Source organism: Strix aluco, chromosome 13 (assembly GCF_031877795.1).
Source record: "Strix aluco isolate bStrAlu1 chromosome 13, bStrAlu1.hap1, whole genome shotgun sequence".
In the NCBI taxonomy this organism is placed as follows: domain Eukaryota; kingdom Metazoa; phylum Chordata; class Aves; order Strigiformes; family Strigidae; genus Strix; species Strix aluco.
Window position 1 is genome coordinate 9,446,477 of NC_133943.1, and position 20,274 is coordinate 9,466,750.

General features: G+C 37.7%; 1 protein-coding gene across 6 annotated transcripts in view; it reads right to left on the minus strand.

The window, feature by feature from the left end:
- EBF1 (EBF transcription factor 1) overlaps positions 1-20,274 on the minus strand; it is a 283,302-nt gene that overhangs the window by 18,461 nt on the left and 244,567 nt on the right. For all 6 annotated transcript variants that reach the window (XM_074838591.1, XM_074838589.1, XM_074838588.1 and 3 more), the window contains exon 11: positions 15,390-15,478. In XM_074838591.1, the coding sequence (XP_074694692.1) occupies positions 15,390-15,478 (89 nt within the window). The remainder of the gene's footprint in view (positions 1-15,389; positions 15,479-20,274) is intronic.

Consider the following 20,274-nt stretch of genomic DNA (forward strand, 5'->3'; position numbering starts at 1 on the left):
ATAAAGGACTTTGCAGCATTTAGTTAGAGGTAAAGTAAGCCTTTTTAATTTTATTTTAAAGGAACATCATTTTATTTCTATAAAAATAACAATTGAGCAAATATTGAAAAGAGAAAAGATTACTTTAGTGATTAGATATGATGCATCAGAACTCTGCCCTCCATGCAGCTACACACCACAGATTCAGAGTCTGTTTTTATTCCAAACTGAAGCTGATTTCCTACTGAGGGACTTTTACTTTTTTAATTTTTGAAACAGGAATGCACTTAAACATTTTAATCAAATTTTCCTCCTGAAAATACTAAGGGATGTTTAGATAAGCAAAAGAGGAGGCTGGGTAGTGGACTGCTACAACTTTGCATATTCCAAAATTACTGTAGGAAAGATTATATAAATCATACTGGAATGACCGTGCTTTTGAAGCACAAACACTGAAATGCAGACTGAATCCACTTCTGACAGAACATACCTTGAACCAACATTACAGCAACTTTCCATGTTTTGTTTGTGGCATGCATTCACCTCAGAAGGAATTCATTAAGATCATGAAACTTGCATTTCAAGTTTTATCATGTCAGAAACATTTTGTGTCAAGTTTTATCACAATAAACACATTTTGTGCCAGCTTTAAAAAAGATGGGGTATTTCTTCTGTTGACATCTGCTTATTTGTTATTCAGCAACTAGTGAAAAAAATCCACCCTGTGTCCCAAAAGGGCTGTGAGTGTAGTCAGATAAAGGGTATCTAGAGTTACACTGACTTATTCGGCTTAAGTAACTAAATTAGATAATGTTCAAGGTACTTGTTAAATCTAAATGAATTTTGTCAAGAAGCAGCTGACCACAATATATAATACTCATCAGCCACATATTGTATTATCGAGACCACCAAAGGATTTATGTACTTGTGGAGGGCGTGGGGGGGAAGCTGTTCTAGCACACTCTGAGGCATTTATCTTATGTGTTGTCTAGATATCATATCACCTTCTAATGCTCTTTAGCATTGTAATACAAGAGAGAGCTCATTCATCTTCTGAGAGGGTACTTAGGGATGATGATGTCATTCATACTTCCTTGACTCTTATGTCTGACCTCCTGGCTCTGCCTTCTAACTTCCTACTCTCATGGCTACTTGCAAGAAAAAACCTCTTCTGCAGAGTCAAAATGCTGAACATTAGACTCCAGTTCCCTTCTTCACCTTGGAAAGGTCACATTCTGAAATTTCAATAGTCAAAAATTACAATAATTTGTGTTCAAACTTTTCCTTTGTTTTTCAATGGGTGAATTTATAAATGCGCTAATTAAGGATATGTGTTAGAACTAAGTTTTAAACTTACACTTAAAATTTGTGTATGCATTATATTTTAAAAGATAAAGACAAAATTATGAACACCTGATTCAAGTGTAAAGGCAAAACCAACGTTTTGGTAGAGGGCCATTTAGAAGGATGCCACAGATCTAAAATGTCAGCCATCTAGCTTGGTATACAAGCATTTCAGCCTGTCCAGAACCTGCCATCTCTCCACATCTACACTGAGCACTGCATTATTGTATCATTTTCAGCAACTATAGTTTTATAAAGACTCATAAAAGCCATTCAAAATGTAAAGATTCTCCATTTACTGTAAAACTGAGGGAACTATGCCAGCCTAATGGGGAGTATAAAATAACAGGGCCATTTCACAAAAAAGATATTTGTACTCACACAGAGATGAAAACTTCTCTAGCAAACAAACAACTGAATTGTTTCCATATATTATAATTGAATCATACTGAAGAAGGAAACACCATATAGATATTAGAAAGACAGGAAGGCAAAATGAGAGAGAAAGACAACATACTTCACTTGAGGGATAAAAAAAAGCTTCTGCTTACTGCTGCTTGTAGGATGGAAGTGCACTGAATTCCTGTCACTGAATTTCAATGGCAGTTTCCAGAAAATAAGTCTACAGTGGGAGCTAGAACCTTAGCTTTTCCAAGCCATTGTAGTCTCAATCAGCCTCCACCCAAACTGAAAATCACAGCCTAAATCTACAGCACTAAAAACAGTCATGCATGACCTTACCACCTGCTCCACAATGAGCCAACCTTATAAATAAAATATAGAAAGCCTATATGAGGCAGAAGAAAGAACAAACACTGAAGTGCAAATGCGAGCAGGCATCTAGCCATAAACATTGAGAATTGATGATTAAAACACCTCTTAACCACAAAGGTGATAAATACCTAGTAATAGGGAAAACACACCCTATTCAAAAGTCTGCATTGCAAATACTGCTGACAAAAGAAGGAACAAAATTATGGTGATCACCTGTAAGTCTGTCCTTGCAAGTCTCCCATCTTACCCCTCTTATCCTCCTGTTAATATGGTGTATTTAGATACTAAAAAAAGGTATCAGCCTCCTTTTTTTAATCCACTTCACTCATGCTGCTGGTCTTTATTTCCATAAATGATGGGGACATAACAATGGCAACAGAATTAGTAGCTAGCACAGATGTGTACTTCATCTAGATACAGAGTAGCATGGAATAAACTAGCATTAATATAGCTGCATTGGAATAACTCTTTGAATAAACTGACATTTGAGAGTCTGGATGCTCCCACCGTATTATCATCAACTGAAGCATCTGGCAAGTAATTTGGATGGTTTTGTTGCTAAAAGCTCTGGAGTTCTCTGCTAATGTTAGGTCTTTAAGTCAAAGGGAGAAGAGTGTGTATGTGAAAGCAGATATGCAGAACTGAAATCACTCTGCCAGTGTTTAAATCACCTCTTTTAGGGACTTTATCCAACAGTGATTACATGATCACATTTATGTCCCTTAGATAGCTGTACAACTTTGATTCTCCTAAGTATGTTTACAGTATGTCTTGCCCCAGACCCCTAAGTTTACCAGAAAAAAAACATTTATAGCTACCTGCAGCAACCCTTTAGAGTTGTCAGATTTTAACTCATGAAGCCCATCTACCTTCCATGCACACAGTGCAGGGCTGGCAGGCATGGCTACATTGTACCTTCACATCTATTCTCATCCTACAACACATCAACTGGTAGCTGGTAGAGGTCAGACATATTTGGGACTGACTAGCACTGTCATTAAGAAATAGACGCTATGGTAATTATCTGGCATCTTCTACAGCATTTCCCACAGGTTATCTTGCAAACTCACACTGTGAGGATCTAAGGACAGATCCCCTCAGTTTGAAACAAAGCGAGATCACGAAAGGAAACACATTTTTCATGCTGTATAAAAGGCTGCAGGATTTATCCCAGCATGTAAAGACCAGTTCTTCCGCACATATTTTTCCTTAGTTATGCAATCCCATCTTTCATACTATGATCAGTTTGTCAGAGCCAGTGATTCATTAGAAGACAAAATAAATGAGTTACAAAGTAGATCATGAATGGGTAATTCCACATAAACTCAATGGCTAACAAAAAATTATTCACTGACTTCCTTTACAGAAATTCCTCCATCCCACCAGTTTACAGTGACTCATATAACTCCCATCTATCTAGACAACAAAAAGATTATTCCTGATTTATCCATGAACATACGACCAAATAAACAATAACATTAGATTCTTTTCCTCTATCTGACCTCAAAGGTTTGCCACAATGACCTAAAAGCACATTTTGTACTCTAAATTTTCCGTATGTGCCACAGCTACCTTCAGTCCCTGGGTAAAATATACAGAGACATGCACAAAGCAATCTCAGATAGGAATCTCAGGCATTTCTTTTTGAAAATTTACCCCAAACTATTTGTACCAGCATCTACAGAAGTTTGAAGTAGATGTTCATTATTGAGATTAATGAGCTTTTAGATTTGGGGTTGTTTTTTTGGTTTTGCATATGTCAGATTTTCTGATAGTTCTTCCTCTGCTCTTCATAGTATTAACATTCCTGTTTCTTGAAAAACAGCTGCAGATGAGAGTTGCAAGAAAAAGAAAAAAAAAAAAGGAAAAAAAAAAAAGAGTTATTACTCAAAGTCTTCTCCTGCCCATTTTATACCCATATATTTTTGGAAAACTGTCAAAGTCCCCTTATGGAGAAAGAAGAATGTTTTGAATTATTTGAAGGGTCTGGACTTAAGTAAACTTAAAAAGAATTTGGAAAAATGAACAGAGACACTAAATTCTGAGACCGTCGTTCAAAGATACTGCACAGGCTGTTTTAGAAGCTTTTTTCTGCAGATCATATTATTGTGTCCATTAGAAAAATTCCCTGGAATACTGGGGATTAAAAAAAGACTAAATGTGGCTTGTGATTTTGTGTGTGGCACAATGTAGATATCCAATTATGTATCTGTAAGAGTGAAAAACTTTACTTGGCAAATACACAGGCTGATATCTATTTTCTATCATTTGTATACATAAAGACTTTCCAAAGATAAGTCAAGCTGTATCACTTTTAAATTGTTCTCCCATTAGGTCAAATCTAGAATGTATTGGGTGGCATAATTCACTTGACTGCATTTAAATTTATAGAGATATATGATTATGTCTGGTATTGCAAAGCAAGAATGTCTGCTGAGTTAAATCGGCAGAGTTATCTAGCAATTAAAGTGGAAATTGTACATATGTGTTTTGTCCATTTAATTTTCAGACTTGGTCTTTATTAATGCATTTACCCATACAAATATCTAAGTATGCCAAACTAGCTATTTTCTGTAAAAAACAAGTGTTCACCTATATGCAATTAAAGATCCACTTGCATTTTCTTTTAATGAAGGGGGAAAAAAAACAACAAACCAAACAAAAAAACTCAAACAGCATATCATTAAGATCTGTGAAACTGTCACTTTTCTGGATTGTATGATTCAGGTGGGTAGTAGTTAGAAATTGAGAGTTCAGGTTACTTTTAATAGCAGGAAGAAAACTGAAAAATAAGATGCATTGAAATTCTGACCTACAATGATAGTCCACTACGTTCTGTGGAGAGTGAGTGCATAAAAATGTTGAAATAGAGACTGGAATAACGTTGGTAGATTTTAGTATTACAGTTAAAACACTGCTCAGTCATAACCCCTACAAATGACTACTTTCACTTACATTTTATCATCGGTATAATTAAAAGAAGTCTCTTGAAAGGGGCATTCTCATTACAAAGAAGGACCACTTCAGACCCAATTGAAATGAAAAGACAGACCATAGATTAGGTGTAGATACCAAGTGGTAATTTCTAGGGAAGCATAAAATGCCAAATGTGTAACAACTATATTTTATAACTGTGTTCAAAGGACTTACAGTATTTTATTGTACAAAGAGGCTTTGGCTCAGAAAAACTACTTCAATGAACTGCCTCGTAGCATATATTCTAAAAAATTTTCAACTTTCTTATCAGAAACAAAAGACATTTTGCTCCTGATACTATTCTTTTTAATTTAAAGCCTTAAAAATTCAGCTGAAATTATCCAAAGCAAGTATAAATATTGAATAACCATGTATTTAAGAAATCAAATTTATCCAACTTTTCACAGAGGTAACACTATCTTCCTCTGTAGACCTCCACAATGTAAAATCAGGCACACCATTTTACACAATCTAGGGCTCCTTTTTCAGTGGTGAGTGGAAAGGTTACCATTGTCACTACACCAACATATTTTATGGAAGTGTTTCAAAATTCACCACTGATTTTCCACAATGCATCAATATTTCAGTAACATTTTTGATCATCAAAAACTCTTAGCTCTCATGCTAGTTTAAAGCTGAAAAAATGAAAGAAAATTCAGATTATCAAAATATTGGTATTATTTCTTTCCTATTTATTAAAAAATACTTTTACACACGTTATATTTGTCAGAAGCTTACATTTGGAAAAATTAAGCACCTCTAATCTGTAAATGTTAGGACTTCAAGAGACAAGATGTTATGTCCAGATGAAATTATGACTATAGCATTATTAGTAAAGACACTTAGGACATCCTAAAGAGCAAAATTAACGGAGACAAATTCCAAAATTTCTGCATCTTAGATCTCCCATAATATGTGATCAAAAAATGCGTTACATATATGTGGCACTGCTTTAAAAAATGTTTGTGTTATGTTTTCATTCTCCTCTCAGCAAGCATATAATTTGTCATCTATAGTCACAAATATATCCAAAAAAATTATTTAAAATAAATCCAAAACACATATCTGTGTTTATACAAGTAGCATGAGATTGTATGCTATTGTACTTAGAGGATATTTCAGTCCAGTTGAGTTATATCAACATAAGTTACATGATTGACTTTTATAACAGAAGGAAAAGGTTGTACTCAAACAACTGTTATTGCCTCAATGGAAAAAAAAATCAATGAAAGTAAAATGAACAAGAGATTTTGTCTGAGTTGCAGTTAATACTACTGAAGAGCTATGGATATTAAAAGGTCAACAAATAAATTAGGCCAAGTGTTATGAAATGAATGATTTGGCTTATAATTGTATTGAGTGCAAATTGTTCACTGCCTATTAGACCAGGTAATTTTTAACCATGGTGCCTCAATTACTGTTCCATAAGCAATAATATAGTTGTAAGAGCCACTGGTTCGATCGAGTGACCTATGAGACGCGCCAGGACAGCTGACTTTGCTATGATGGATCACTGAGCCTGATCTCCAAATGGTGCCAAACCTTCCCTTCCCGTGAGGAGATCTCATAAAAGAAACATTACTGCTTGATTCATTTTACCAAAATGTTTGAGTTTTCAAGTGTCAGCAGTTGAGTATAGATTGTGAAGCTCTGTATTTCTTAGAAGAATTACGACAACAGGCATCCTATTGCTTCCAGCACTCTCTGCTAAATGGGATCATGATGATTAGGAGGATGCTTTTTCTGCTACTCAATTGGACTGTGTTGTGAGAAATACACGGCAATCATATTTTACATCACCACGTAAACCACTGCATAACACCTAAAACTAGGCTAGAAATGGAAACTGTAGGTGAGATTATAGACATTACTTCACACTTCTGCAATGCCCTGCATTCAAAGATCTCAAAGCACCATTTTAATGGGAACAAATTAAACTTCACAACATACTTTCTAGGAAAATATTCTCTCTCCCCCATCTTCATCAGAGAGAGCCTTAAAGCATAGCTGTTTGGCGGAAGTCACAATGGTCTATGGTTACAACCAAGGCAAGTTTTGTAGGGTGAGGTAATATCTTTTATTAGACCCACTGATACAGGCAAGAAAAGGTACAGTCAGCACACAGGAAGCAAGGCTTGGGCACCCAAAAGCTTGTCTGGTTTTTTTCCAGTTATATCTGTTAGTCTAATATAAGATATTACCACTCCCTACAAATCCTGCTAGCCTTAAACAGAGAAAAGAAGATAATCTGATATTGCTTTCATGCTATGAGGTAACATACATGGTGCTTCACAAGGAGGAAAGGCAGCAGCTGCGTCTCCCCATTGCTCCTAAGGGCATGCTGTTCCCTGGGAGCCAGGGCTTGAAATACGGCAATAAAGGTCTCACCACACTTCCCACAGGACTGGGCCTTAAAGGCCTGTAACTACGCATATCTGCTCTCTGCCCATATATAAAACAAACTGAAGATGTAAATGCAAATCCTGAATTATCGAGTAATCTGTGCAGAAATGTAAGCCAAAATGTCTTGCTAACAATTTTTTTTTTCTCTTCTGCAATCTTAAAAGCCTAATTAGAATAGATTGTACCACATACAACCAAATCCTGTTTATATTGTCACTCTGCTATATTTTTGATAAATCACTACATTCAAACAGTCTACTGGGAGGGTGATTTTCCATTTCATCTCTCCATTGAGCAAAAAAGCGCCACGTGACTGGAGTCTGAATTTCAATTTCACCAGCATACAGTTGAACTGAATATTATTTGGCACAATACAGTATACAACTGAGCCACTAAATGGCTGATTTACTAAATTATTATTAGATGAGCTCTTGCTGTTCCAAGTGAAAGTGCAGTCACTGTCTCTCTTCATGGTGTGTTCAAATTGTTCTGTGTTTAAATATTCAGCATGAGGCTAATGTGAACTGATGAACTGAGACTACAAACATTCACTTTCAATACAGACAGAGAGACAGAGATGCAACATATCATGTGGCCTGTGGAGGTGAAAATGATTTATATTTAAGGATGCTGCTGCCTACTTCCATTATATAAGATATTCTTAATTAGCTTGGTGTTTGATTCAGGAGTTTGAAAAAGTAGCTAAAAACCAGCTCCAAAACAACTAGTTGTGTGGCTATGGAGGCTTCAGAATCCCAGTGAAGTGGTACTTGAGCCTGGATCTCTGTCAATAAAGTGCATGAGCTGCCACCACAGTTTCATACTTTACTACCTTTTGTATTTGAGTTGCAACTTAAAAGCATCACCTGCAATTCCGACCTCAGCATCAGAAATCCTAGGAAATGCAGAGGACTGACCACAGTGTGTAATTCTATGACTTTCTGAGGTGGGGGAGATGGGAAAAAAAGAATTTTTTTTTTTAAAAAAAGGTTAAAAAAAAAAGAAACAATTTCTTTACTGCCACCTGCTGGAGTTGACAATAACCCTTTGTCATACTAAAAGAACAAGTATCTTCACTTAGAGGACAGTTACGGCAAGCATTTAAAATACTGTGATCCCAGACACTTACAGTAGATTAGAATTTTTTATTGGTGCTGTGTTGCCATAACAACATAAAGACAGCAGATGACTTAAGCTAAGCTTGCAAAGCAAAAGGCTGCTCATCTGGCAGTTAAAATGAATACAGTTCACTTCACAAGTTCCCCATATGGACCCTTAGTGTATGGTAATGAGGATACCATATGGTGGGAGAAAATGCACAGAGAACAATTGTGCTCTACTGGATGAGTGAAGTGAGCAGGAAGTTATGAGGAAACGCAGGAGAGAGATTTGTGCGTGTGCTCTCTAACTCAAGGGTTTCTTTCAGAGGGGGGGTTCTCTCTCTTCTTAATCTTCTTCTTAATATATACATGCATAGAAATGACAAGGAAACATATTGTACATTTTGCAACATCATTCATCATAAACTGTCAGCTGTGTTTGTAAATCAGCTTGGTAAGATCTTATAAATTTGTAATTCTTAAAAGGTAAAAGTGCTAAGTTTTTAGACAAAGTGCAGGAAAATTTAAGCACTTCTGACAAGTAGAAACATTAGTGGTAATCATTTTAAAAATGTTTGCATCTTTCTTGCCTGCATGTTTAGCTGTAAATAATGCTGCAATGAATAAAAGCTTTAAAAAGGGGAGGGGAGGATGAAATGGAATAAATATTTTTTATTTTATTTCATTTCCAAAAGGATAAAAAGTAATACTTGATCAGAACCATACGCATGCAGGATTTTGCTGTAAATGTACATATGCTATACAGTACGCTGTACTAACCAGATCCTAAACCTGGTAAGACAGCTTGCTAAAGGCTGCAAAGTCAATTTTGTACTACACATGCTTCATAAAAGATGAATATAAATGCATTAGTTAGACACGGTGAGCTAAATTAGAAGGTCAGGCAGGGCTGGAAGGGCTGAAATATCACACAACCAATGACTGTAATTACTCTTTTTTTAAGTCTATTAAGTGGTGTTGTTCTATCAAGGCTCAGGGGTATAGGACATGAAGTACAAGATAAAGTAATGTGTATTTATTACTCCCACGGGATCAATTTACTAGATATTTTCAGCTCCATGGAGCAAAATACACAAATGCAGCCTTTGTTACTTTCTTCAAACTGTGGCTTTTTCCTTCGGAGGCTCTGCTCCTCGAAGGGACTGTGTTTACCTGTTTGGTATCTTCCTGCACCCTCAGTTAATTGTATTTTAAAACGATAACAATAATGATACAGGAATAGAGAAATGCAGGGAACCCTGTTACAGGATGTTCAAACAAGTGGTTCAAGTTGCTCAGATGGAATGTGCAGACTAGAAAATCCAATCCCAGTCATGATTTTTACCCCAAGGCAAAGCAGAAATCAGGAATGGAGAAAAGAAGAGAGCTCCTTGTCATCATGTTAGCCTTGATCTATTAAAAGTTTTGTCATAGATTCTAAATTACACCATCTGCTCTAATCATTTGCTGAGTAAATGCTGACCCACTTATAAAGAAAACTCACTGAAATGTGTATGCACACTGTTGACCTTCAGAAAGGAAAGGGCTCCTTGCCAGCCATTTGTATGTGGCTCTGCCCTTCAGCGAGCAGTGTGGCTCTGTCTCTTAGCTCTCTCTCATTTCAGACTCTTTGCATATTCCCAGACATGCCTCTGACATGCACCACCCCATAAGGGTGATACTTTCATAGTATCCTCAGGCATCTTGGTCGTTGTCTTCTCAATAGCTTTGAAACTCTCTCCCTGAATATTTTCAATTGGATAAATTGAAAACCAAACCCAAAAAACCCAACCAAGCCCCTCAACCAACTAAATGTCCAAATTGTTACTAAATGAAAAAAACCCAACTGTTAAGGGTTCAACACCCACCTTAACTCTGATCTCACATTTCTATAAATTTTACAGTACTCTGTAGAAACCACCAAGCACATCCTTGCTATACAGATGAACTGCAGCAGCAACTCTTCCCATGCTCCCCCTTCCTGCCCATACTTAGTATAAAAGTTTTCTAACAACCCTCTTGTTACGCTGGGTGGAAAAAAACCCCAACAAAATATGTGTTTTCTTAGCTGAAAATGACTAACTTCAGTTAAAATACAGTTAGCAGATGGAGATCCATTCTGGAATCTCCATTGGGTCTGTCTGAAGCAGCAAACCTGAGCTGCCTTGTCTTCATTGCTATTTTAACCTGGGCCAACCCACCCGCATTTAGAGACAACCTTTATTTGCAATATAAACAATACCCATGTCACAATGGATAAAGGGCAGATCTGTGGGATTTCATATGGGAAAAGACAACTGCTTTTGCCAGCCGCTGGTTCCTAATAACCACCTGTCTTCTATTAGTGTCCTAAACGAGGAGGTGGGATATGGCTGGGGGGGGTCTAATGACTGACCAGAGAAAAGGAGCTGAAGGGAAGGTGGAGCCTGGTTACGTGAGCTCTCTGCTCAGCAGGGAGGCCCCTGTGTGCTAGAGACAGAGGGAGGCTCCACTCTTTCATCTACATGAAGAGAAACCAGAAGTAAAGGTCCCTTTCAGGAGGGATAAGGGGTCTCCTAGAGAGAGCATTTAAGCAACAGATTGGGAGGGAGAGGACATCAGAACACGGAGGGGGTCAATGCGATGACTTGCTTCTCAAACACAGTGAACAATCTTGCGCTTAATTTAAATACAAGTGATGAGTTGTAAGAGTGCTGAAAATGGCAAATAAATTCTAGGAAATTGCATATAAAGAGGAATCGTTGTTATTAAATCATTTAAGATGGATGTGTTTCAAATCTAGCTCACAGTTGAAACTGTTTTACAGCTGTAGCTGTGGAGTTTTAACAAAATTGCAGAATTGCAACGTATGTGCCAGGGATTTATTTTAAAGATTGTAGGGTAGTTACATCAATGAACCTCAATAGACTCAACGTGTTGTTGTGATCTGAAATCTTTAGTGATTTCCACTGCAGTTACGTACGCAAGAACCAACAGCATGTGTGTATTTGTGTGCACATATGCAAACACATGAGACAGGGAAATGGCACACACACGTGCAGGCTTATTCCCCAGCTCCACAGGCAGGCTTTCTACAGGCTGCTCCTACAGGACAACGATACGATTTCTTAACATTAGCATCATGGTATTTCTTTTCACTTCTCCCCAGAGGTCTCTTGTTTCCTCTGATCTGCCTCCTGCCTGTATTAGAAAGGAAAGACTATACTGCCCAGCACACTCCTGGTACTTGATCTCACTCCAAGCTTTGGGTGCTAATCCCACCACCTCTGTACCACCTGTCTCTCCTCTTGGTGCATGTGTTTTTGCATGTGTGTGTATGTACAGACATGCACATCTGCTAGTGACAACCCTACGCTGGCTGCTTTCCCCAACCTGCTCTGTACAAGAAGGGAACAGGACTCTGGCCCATAGCTGGCTTCATAGCCCAGCTGCCAACATCAGCTCCCACTTTTTTTCTCCAGAAACTATATATTGCATTTCTACTTTAAACACATCTCTACAATAATGGTCAGTCTAACAGTTCAAACACCCTAGTTCCCAGGTGCTCCTGTTCTCCTCACTATGGGAGAACTTTCTCCACTGGAATTTGGCTACTGAAGCACTGGGAGATGGAAAAAAAATCAAAATATGGCTTTTTTCTTTGCCTGCTTCCAGCAGATAGCTGGAACATTTCAAAAAATTAATCCCAAGCATAAACAAAGACCACTTCTGAAAATACTGGTTCTAATCTAGTGGCGATCAAACTTCTCAGATAGCCTCGATGGTTTTAGAAATGCTTGCTGACACAGATGTGGCTCTTAAATCCTCAGCTCTGGAGGGTAGAGCATGTGCTAACACTCACTTGATGGCCTCAACAATTCTCCTTGACTTTGGGGATAAGTCACACAGCAGAATGCTCTTGTTGGTCCATGGGAAGGACTGCATGCCGTTATGAACACAAAAATTATAAACATTTCTGTTTCTCAAAAGATCTCCAATTCTTCAGTAATGTTTCAATGGAATAATGGCCACAAACCCTAGCAGCAATTACAGAAATGTGTTTTGTATTATTTATTTAATGCATAAGCACAAGCTTTTTAATGAACAGAAAGTGATGATGCACTGGCAGGACAACAGGGAAAATGAAGGAAAGGATATTGAAAGCTTTGAGCACTGCTCTCCTCTCTGCTATCTCGCTCTCTGTCTTTCTCACACATTTGCCCTCTCTGCCCACGGTTCCACCGTGGAAGCCATATGGCTTCCAACTCTTCTAAGTAGCCACTGAGAATTGTCTATGGTGGAATACTGCCAAAGTCCTTCCTGGCTTAATGACATGGGGAAGAGCACTGTGCAGTGCTCACCCAGCACAGAGACTCACTGCGTCCTTGATTATGATTCTGGAGCCAGCAAGTGATGCTGGGAATTGAACCATCAGTGCCTCAAATACAGAAGTCGACATGTGCCAACCCCTGCTGCATTCAGCCTCTGTGCATGGCATATTAATGAGTCTTGAACTTGAGGTCCAACCTTCAAGCTTGCACAGAAGGAATTACCCAAAGACAAAAAAAAAAAAAAAAAAAAGAGGTCCCCTTTGTCCTGTTTCTCTCTAACCTTGCATAGTGACACTAGTTTCTTCACTGAGTTTGTTCAGTTCTTAAGCAGCGACTTTTTTTTTTAGGCCATCACATCATACCTCTGCATATGTAACCACAATCTCCCTTGATTTAAACATTTGAAAAAATAGCTTGAAAAGATACTCAGAACAAACACATTAAGCCAAGAGGGTATATGAAGGGACAGATGACTCAGTACTAACCCTTGTTCTCATATCCTATCCATAAATACCTGGTAAATGTTGGAATCAGGATACGGAGCTGGATGCAGCTTTCTTCTGCCTGTTTTTATGTCCCATGACACTAGATAGCAAGAATAATGTTGTTATCTGTGTGATAACAGTCTCATTCTAAATGGGAAAGAGGAGGTTGCTCAGCCTGATGGCTGCATTCCCATGCCAGCACAAAAGAGCATTGCTGGGGACCCCCTCAGTGCCATGGGTGTCAGAAAGGGAGTCCAATGCCTGTGGAATTTGGTGATGCACTACAACCCCCAGCTGCATAACCCAGTTTAGAATTGCTCAGTCTTATTTTACTTGAATTTTCTGATTTAGAGGTAAGCCATGTCCATCTACTAGTCAGCTGGAACACTGGGTTCAGGGAAGTTTTGCAGCGTTTCTTTTGGGCCTCACAAATGCCTGGTGCATAGCGAAGGCTGGTCTCTTATTTTCTGAGAAACAACTTTTTTCCACAAGCACATCTGGCAGCAGAGGCACGATACAGATGAAAGAGCTCCTACAGAAGGATGCTCTCTTTCTTTGGAAAGGGTTGCACCTCTGGAGGGAAATTTGACAGCCTATGAAAGCTGTGTCCTGCTGCAAATCTGTCCAAAAGTCAGAGAAAGGGACAGCTTGTAGAGGGTGAACAGAGCCAATGTAAAATGTAACTCTGCAGGAGAGCATGTTTCTCTGGTGGTAAGCGAGAAGGACAACATATCATCGACCCCAAAACCACAGTCTACAGCCTTCCTAGGCAAAGATAAAAGACTTAACAAGCCTGTAAAAAAATCACATACTGCATTTTATTTCTGCCAAGAAATAAACCAAAGCAAGTTACGGTGTTCTCAGCTTTGAAATGCTTTAGAAATTTAACTAATCAAAGCCTGCAACAATCCCCGATGAAAGCCTACTGACAGCTCAGGAAGCTACAGAAGAAAGGTCACAAGATTTACCCAGTCACAAAGGCTAAGCTGGATGTGCATTATTTGAGGGATCTGGTCTAAGGCATCAAAGCCCAATTTGTTCTATGTCTCAGGTCTGCAAATTCACATCTTCCTTTCCATAAGTCAAAGGCGTTGTTCTTCAAGTACACACACTTTGCCTATTTGACTCCTCCACTCACCCACTAGCAGCTATGATGCTAGAACAGACAAAACACATGGTGGCAACTGGTCACATACAGTGACTCCAGCTCATGCATGCTCAGTGTTCCTGTGGCAAAGAGCAACATTTTTTCAAATACCTCACCTTCTCCAGTATATCACAAAACTCACCACACATTCTCACCGGAGAAAGTACAGTATGGCAAGGTAGCAAGAACAGATGTGAGCGCAGACCCACAGCATTTTCACAGTACAAGACAGAAGTACTAAACACCTATGTGAACTACTCTGTTTCTTCCTCAATTCTTACTTGACAGAAATCAACAAAAAAACCTCCCACTAATTTTGATGGGTGGGAGAAGAATGAACATCAAATTACTTCACAACACATTGCTCTAATTATTTGAGCAATCCTAAAATAAAGCAGTATATAATTATTATTATTTCAAACCAAGACATGGTGCAGCAGCAGTGGACACACATTCCCTGAAGATCCAAGTAACTCGATTTTATCAATGGTGAAGTTCTCAAAATTATAATGACAAGTACTACTGTGATACCAAAATCAAGAAGTGTCATTCTTCTGTGAATAAGCTGCTCAGGTTCCAAAATACCAACCAAAAATGTGTTCTTTGTTAAGTATTTCAGAACACAGAGTAAGATTTGCTTTTAAGAAAGGCAAGAGCTGTTTGAGTTAGCTGTGGCTCAGAAAGTCACAGAAGTCTCATAAGCCTACAAGAAAGTTGCTGATTGGTCTTTATTGGTCATGCCTCTGTTTCAGCTTATCTGGGTTGGGTACCGAACCAGGACCATCACATTTACAGAGTCTTGCCCTTTCAGACAAAAACATGCAGCAACCAGCTTTACCATATTTAATAAAACAATAAACTTTGTGCTGACCTTTGGCAAGCGTTCAGGGTCACCAGGGTGCCGGGGGATAACCTTCTGTAACCTTTGGAAACCATAGTCAATGGTGGGTTCGTTCAGAGCTGAAACAACAACAAACAACATGGTGATGTGATAAATGCATAGCAAGCAGGCTCTGTTGCACTGTAACAATTGGTAATGCATTGCAAGACCAAGGAAGGATCACAGCAAAATCCCCTTTTACTGAAATCAGCACTGACTATGAAGTCTTGGTTCAAATGCTATTTGTGGTTGGGTTTGAGTCTTTGGTTCAAACAGCAATACAAATCTTCCCACCTGAGTTCATAAAACAAGGTTTCTGGAAAATTTGGGGATGTTACATACATCTTTCAAATAGGAAGCAGTTATTATCTCTGAAAGCTGCAATGAAATTAATTTGGTAAATACTTTACACCCCATGTTTCATGTTGTTTTTCCTGCTTTCGTATTATGAGGAAGGACCTTTGTGATTGGAAGCAAAAGAAGTAACTATTAGGCAGTCTCTCTTTTTCCAGATTCTATTGTACGTTTAATATGCTCCATGTGCAATGATCACATATAAGTTTTTTGTGAACTACAGGCATTTGTCTTGGCAGAGGCTTTATTTTTTACTCATCGACACTGACTTCAGTAGCCCGGCTCAGGCTCCAATCAGCACTAAACTGATCCAAAAGACTTAATGAATTTAAAAAAACAAAATCATCTATGCTTTTAGTTCATCTTTCGCCAGTCGTTGTCCAATAAAATGGAGGAGAGAAATAGGGAAGTGGAACACTTTAATCTTCATGAAAATGCTGGTCTGCCTGCATTAATCGAACCTCTGATTGTGCCAAGCCTTTAAGCACATGCTTATATGTAAGCACATACTTAAACTCATTTGCTTTCAGGAAAGCAAATTTGAGCATATTATGTTTTTTGTATGATTGCCTATAATTACAGGGGACTGTACTGAATGACCTTCTAGCTACATTTCCAGTCATATGATCACTTTAAAACTCAGATGTTAGCGAGACTTCAACATGTGCTTAAAATTTCCTAAGTGCTTTGGTGAACTGGAACAACAGTCAAGCATTCTCAAGCATCTCTAAACAACAGCACATCTTGACTCGCCTATGCCAACAGAAATGATGAAATTTTGCACAGCAATTTGCTAGCAATTTTTTTGAGTTGAATGAAAACAAAAATTTCCAATACGGATTTTTATATTTTCAGCCTCTTTTTTTTGGTGGGAAGGAAATCTAATTTTTTTTTTTTTTTCCATTTTGGGTCACTTGAAAGTTTTTCTTATTTTGCCTTAGCTTATTAATAGCAAAATAATTATTTCTCGCACAAGGTCTGCCTACTAAATTATGAATATATCATGCACCTTGATGATGGTTTTATTGTGAACCTTATTATGTGGCTAGAATGATGCTATCTGATTCTTGGAAAGAGATTTAATGTCAAACTATATCTCCCAGTCTCACTTGTGTGAGCGCTCTCATGTGGCTCACTGATGCTTATCCCACAGCAAGTTAAACAGCTCCATCAGTCTGATCAACATGGCACAGTTTGTCCATACTTCCACCTTTTAAGTGAAGAGAACATTTTTTCATAATCCTAATGTCAAAGATCTTTAGCCAGACCACATAATTATCATGAAAGTAACATCTAATCCCTGGTTTGTTTTTAATTAATTGCTGTTCCATAAACAATCACACAAAACAGTCAGTTTTTAAAGAAACTGTTCCATTGAAATTATTATTTTCAAACCACATTTCTACAGCAGATGGTCCTACTGGCAACCAAAGGGTCAGATTTTTATATCCTCCTGGACATTCAGTACATTTAACTCCATAAGTAGGCCCAGTGATGCTACTGCAAATTGAGGCAGAAGGAAGGTGGTGTAGGGGAATCCAGATCTACCCAACAGCAGTGAAACAGAAGTGTGGGGCTGATGGGGGCTGGCCGGAGAGGCACACAGTCCTACAGAAGCTCAACATTTCTCTAATATCAGAAAGGAATCTTCTGAGCATATCCTTAAATTACTGTTACAGTATTATGGTAACACCAGACTAGAAATCTTTCAGGATTTTACTTTCTGGGCTATTGTCAGAAGTTTTTTATTGCCCCAGAGATCATGGCATCCCTCTAGTCTCCTTTGGTTTTTTCATGTATTCCCCTTTGTCAGGAATATCTGAATTCAATCTTTTATTTATATTCAGGTAATTGTATGGAAAGAGTGAGAATAAGGCTATTCCCCTGCTTGTGTCACTTTTGGTTGTTGGATGGTTGGGCCTTTTTTCCACGTTTCCTTTCACACCCTGGCCACATGCTGTCCACTCTGTTGGGTACTTTTGCAGAAAATAACACAGTACCTGGCTTCGTAACCCCCTGGTTTCATTACCTTTGAGTTTCCTTATATGGCTTCTTATCATGGACCCATTTAGTTTAGACCTTCTTCAAATTTTACAGTAAATTAATTTACTGCTATTTATATTTATTATCAAAAATAGCTGTTCTCTGAGAACATTAAAAAAACCCACCTTACAGTTCTGATTTACATTTCTTTTGCAAATATGTTAGAAGATTTTAGCATGGTTCTGTCAAATGTGTTTCTTCTCTAATTCAGTCTAGTTTATGGCCATTTTCCCTTTACATCCTTTGGGAAAGTAGTTACTAAATTCTGCAATATTATAAATGGAGGCCAGTTCTGAAATCCCCCTAGAGATAGCAGTCATTTTCTCATATCTTCCCACACATTCAACACATTTGAAATCCACAGAGTATTTCCTGTGAGTATTTTCTGAACTAAATGACCAAAAAAAAATGTTAATTTTATGGTCCAATCTCACAAGGCATCAAGCATCCTCTGAGAGATAGTGAAAACTTTCTGCTTCAAATAGCTTCAGCTTTACTTTAGTGGTGGGGAGAGGCTGCACACAGCAATTTGCATGATTGGGTCCTAAACTGTAGTTGTCAAATATCACTCATTAGTCTATAACTATTGAACCCTTTCAATCTTAGATAAAATGGAAAAAAGAAATCTTTAGCTGCCTGAACATCTAACCACAGATTGGACAATATCAGCCCTCCATTCTTCAGTGTATTCATAATCCAAGTCAAATGTAATTAGTCATATCTCAAAGAAAAAGCCCTGTTTAAATATTTACCCCCCCTTCAGTGTTAAGGCCACACCAGTTTCTGGGTCAGTAGCTGGCAAAACTCCAAAGAAAAGGTGATATTCTGATCTCCAAGTATTGCAGAAGAGCCAGTGCTCAGGCCACTGTTAGTACAACGTACAAGGTCTGCTATCAGCTTCACGCAAGGTTTTGCCTCTGTCCCCAGTATGTGCGAGCCTGGTCTCTGCCTTCGAAGTCCATTCACAATAATGCATTTCCCAGTGCTCTAATTCAAAGAACATTTTTTTCCCCATGATCGGGGAAAAAAGAATCAATAAGAAATACAAACTCTCTATTTGTGTTCTTGACATCCATACATTAAAAACAAGCTAACACACACTGTACTTAAAATGCATTCCCATTACCCTAAATTTTAAAAGTACTATTGAAAGTACTACTAACTTTAAAAAACTGTACTAAATTCAAATAGGTCCCAAGGCTAATGGAAGCAATTTGTATACCAACCCAAACTGACTGGCCCACTTTTCAAAATACAGGTATGATAATCTTGCGGTTTTAAAAGGACATTTAAATTGAAAGACTGTGAATTTAGTACATAATTATACCAATAGAACCCTTTAACTTGTCAACTTGTAAATCTAAAAGGCTATCAATCATTTCTAAAGAGGAAATAAACCTTAAAATTCTTTGATTGACAGTGCTTACTTTTTATGTGGAAAAAAAAAGGAGTAAAGTGGCCAGAAATCCATTTACAAAAGTACATTGTTTTACATAGGTGAGTAAAAAGCCAATAATTACACCTCCAAAAGACATATAAATCAAAGTAAGTACTTCTCCCTCACTTACATATTTTAAGTTGCAGTAAACTTCAGGTAACTTTTTATTAAAATACTTTTCCAAATGCAAAGCTTATTGAAGCCATTAATAGAGTAGCATTTTCATTTAAGCTAATATAATCATTTTTGCAAATACAAGATTTAAGCCATTTTTCTCCTTCCAAACAATAAACTTTCAGCCTGTCTCTTGTGTGAATTAACTAAAATTACACCCAGGTGTACAAAATCTGTCTATCTATCCTAGTGTATGAGTTAAGGCACAATATTTATTATTCTTACCATTTTATGAATTACTTCTTAAACCCTTGAGGAAGAACTTTCTTTCAAATTAGACTCTAACAGAATAAGCCATGAAGCTCTTTATGCAGCAAGTCTAAAGCCATAACTCATAAAATCTAAGGCTTTTAATCAAGAAAATGCACAATGTCTATGGAAATAAGGATGCGTACATTATATTCATCTTTTCAAAGTCTAACTTATTTTTCAACAGAAATGCTGCTTATGCCTTTGAGAAAAATGTTTCTACCATACATATAATTTCAAATTCTGCACGAATAATTTTAATAACTACATGTAGATAATCCACCATCTTTAAACATCTCTTTCTCTTTTTTTTTTAACTAGTCAGTGGAGGGCTTTTTTCAATATTTCACATAATGAATTCCTACTGTGTCAATAAAGCTTTTGTCGTTAATTGAATGACTGTCTGATGTATCTGAGAGAGGAATTTGTGTCTCTGACCACGCCGCCAACTTACAGCAGAATGATCGACACTTAATATCAGCAATTAGAAGGACCTGTTCAAATATCATATGGAATTCGTAGCTTGGGGTAGTGTAGGAAAACTCTTCACCAAGGAAAACTCATTCAGTGAATGCAGAGAGTAATTGAATTAGACACATTTTAACATTATTATTCAAA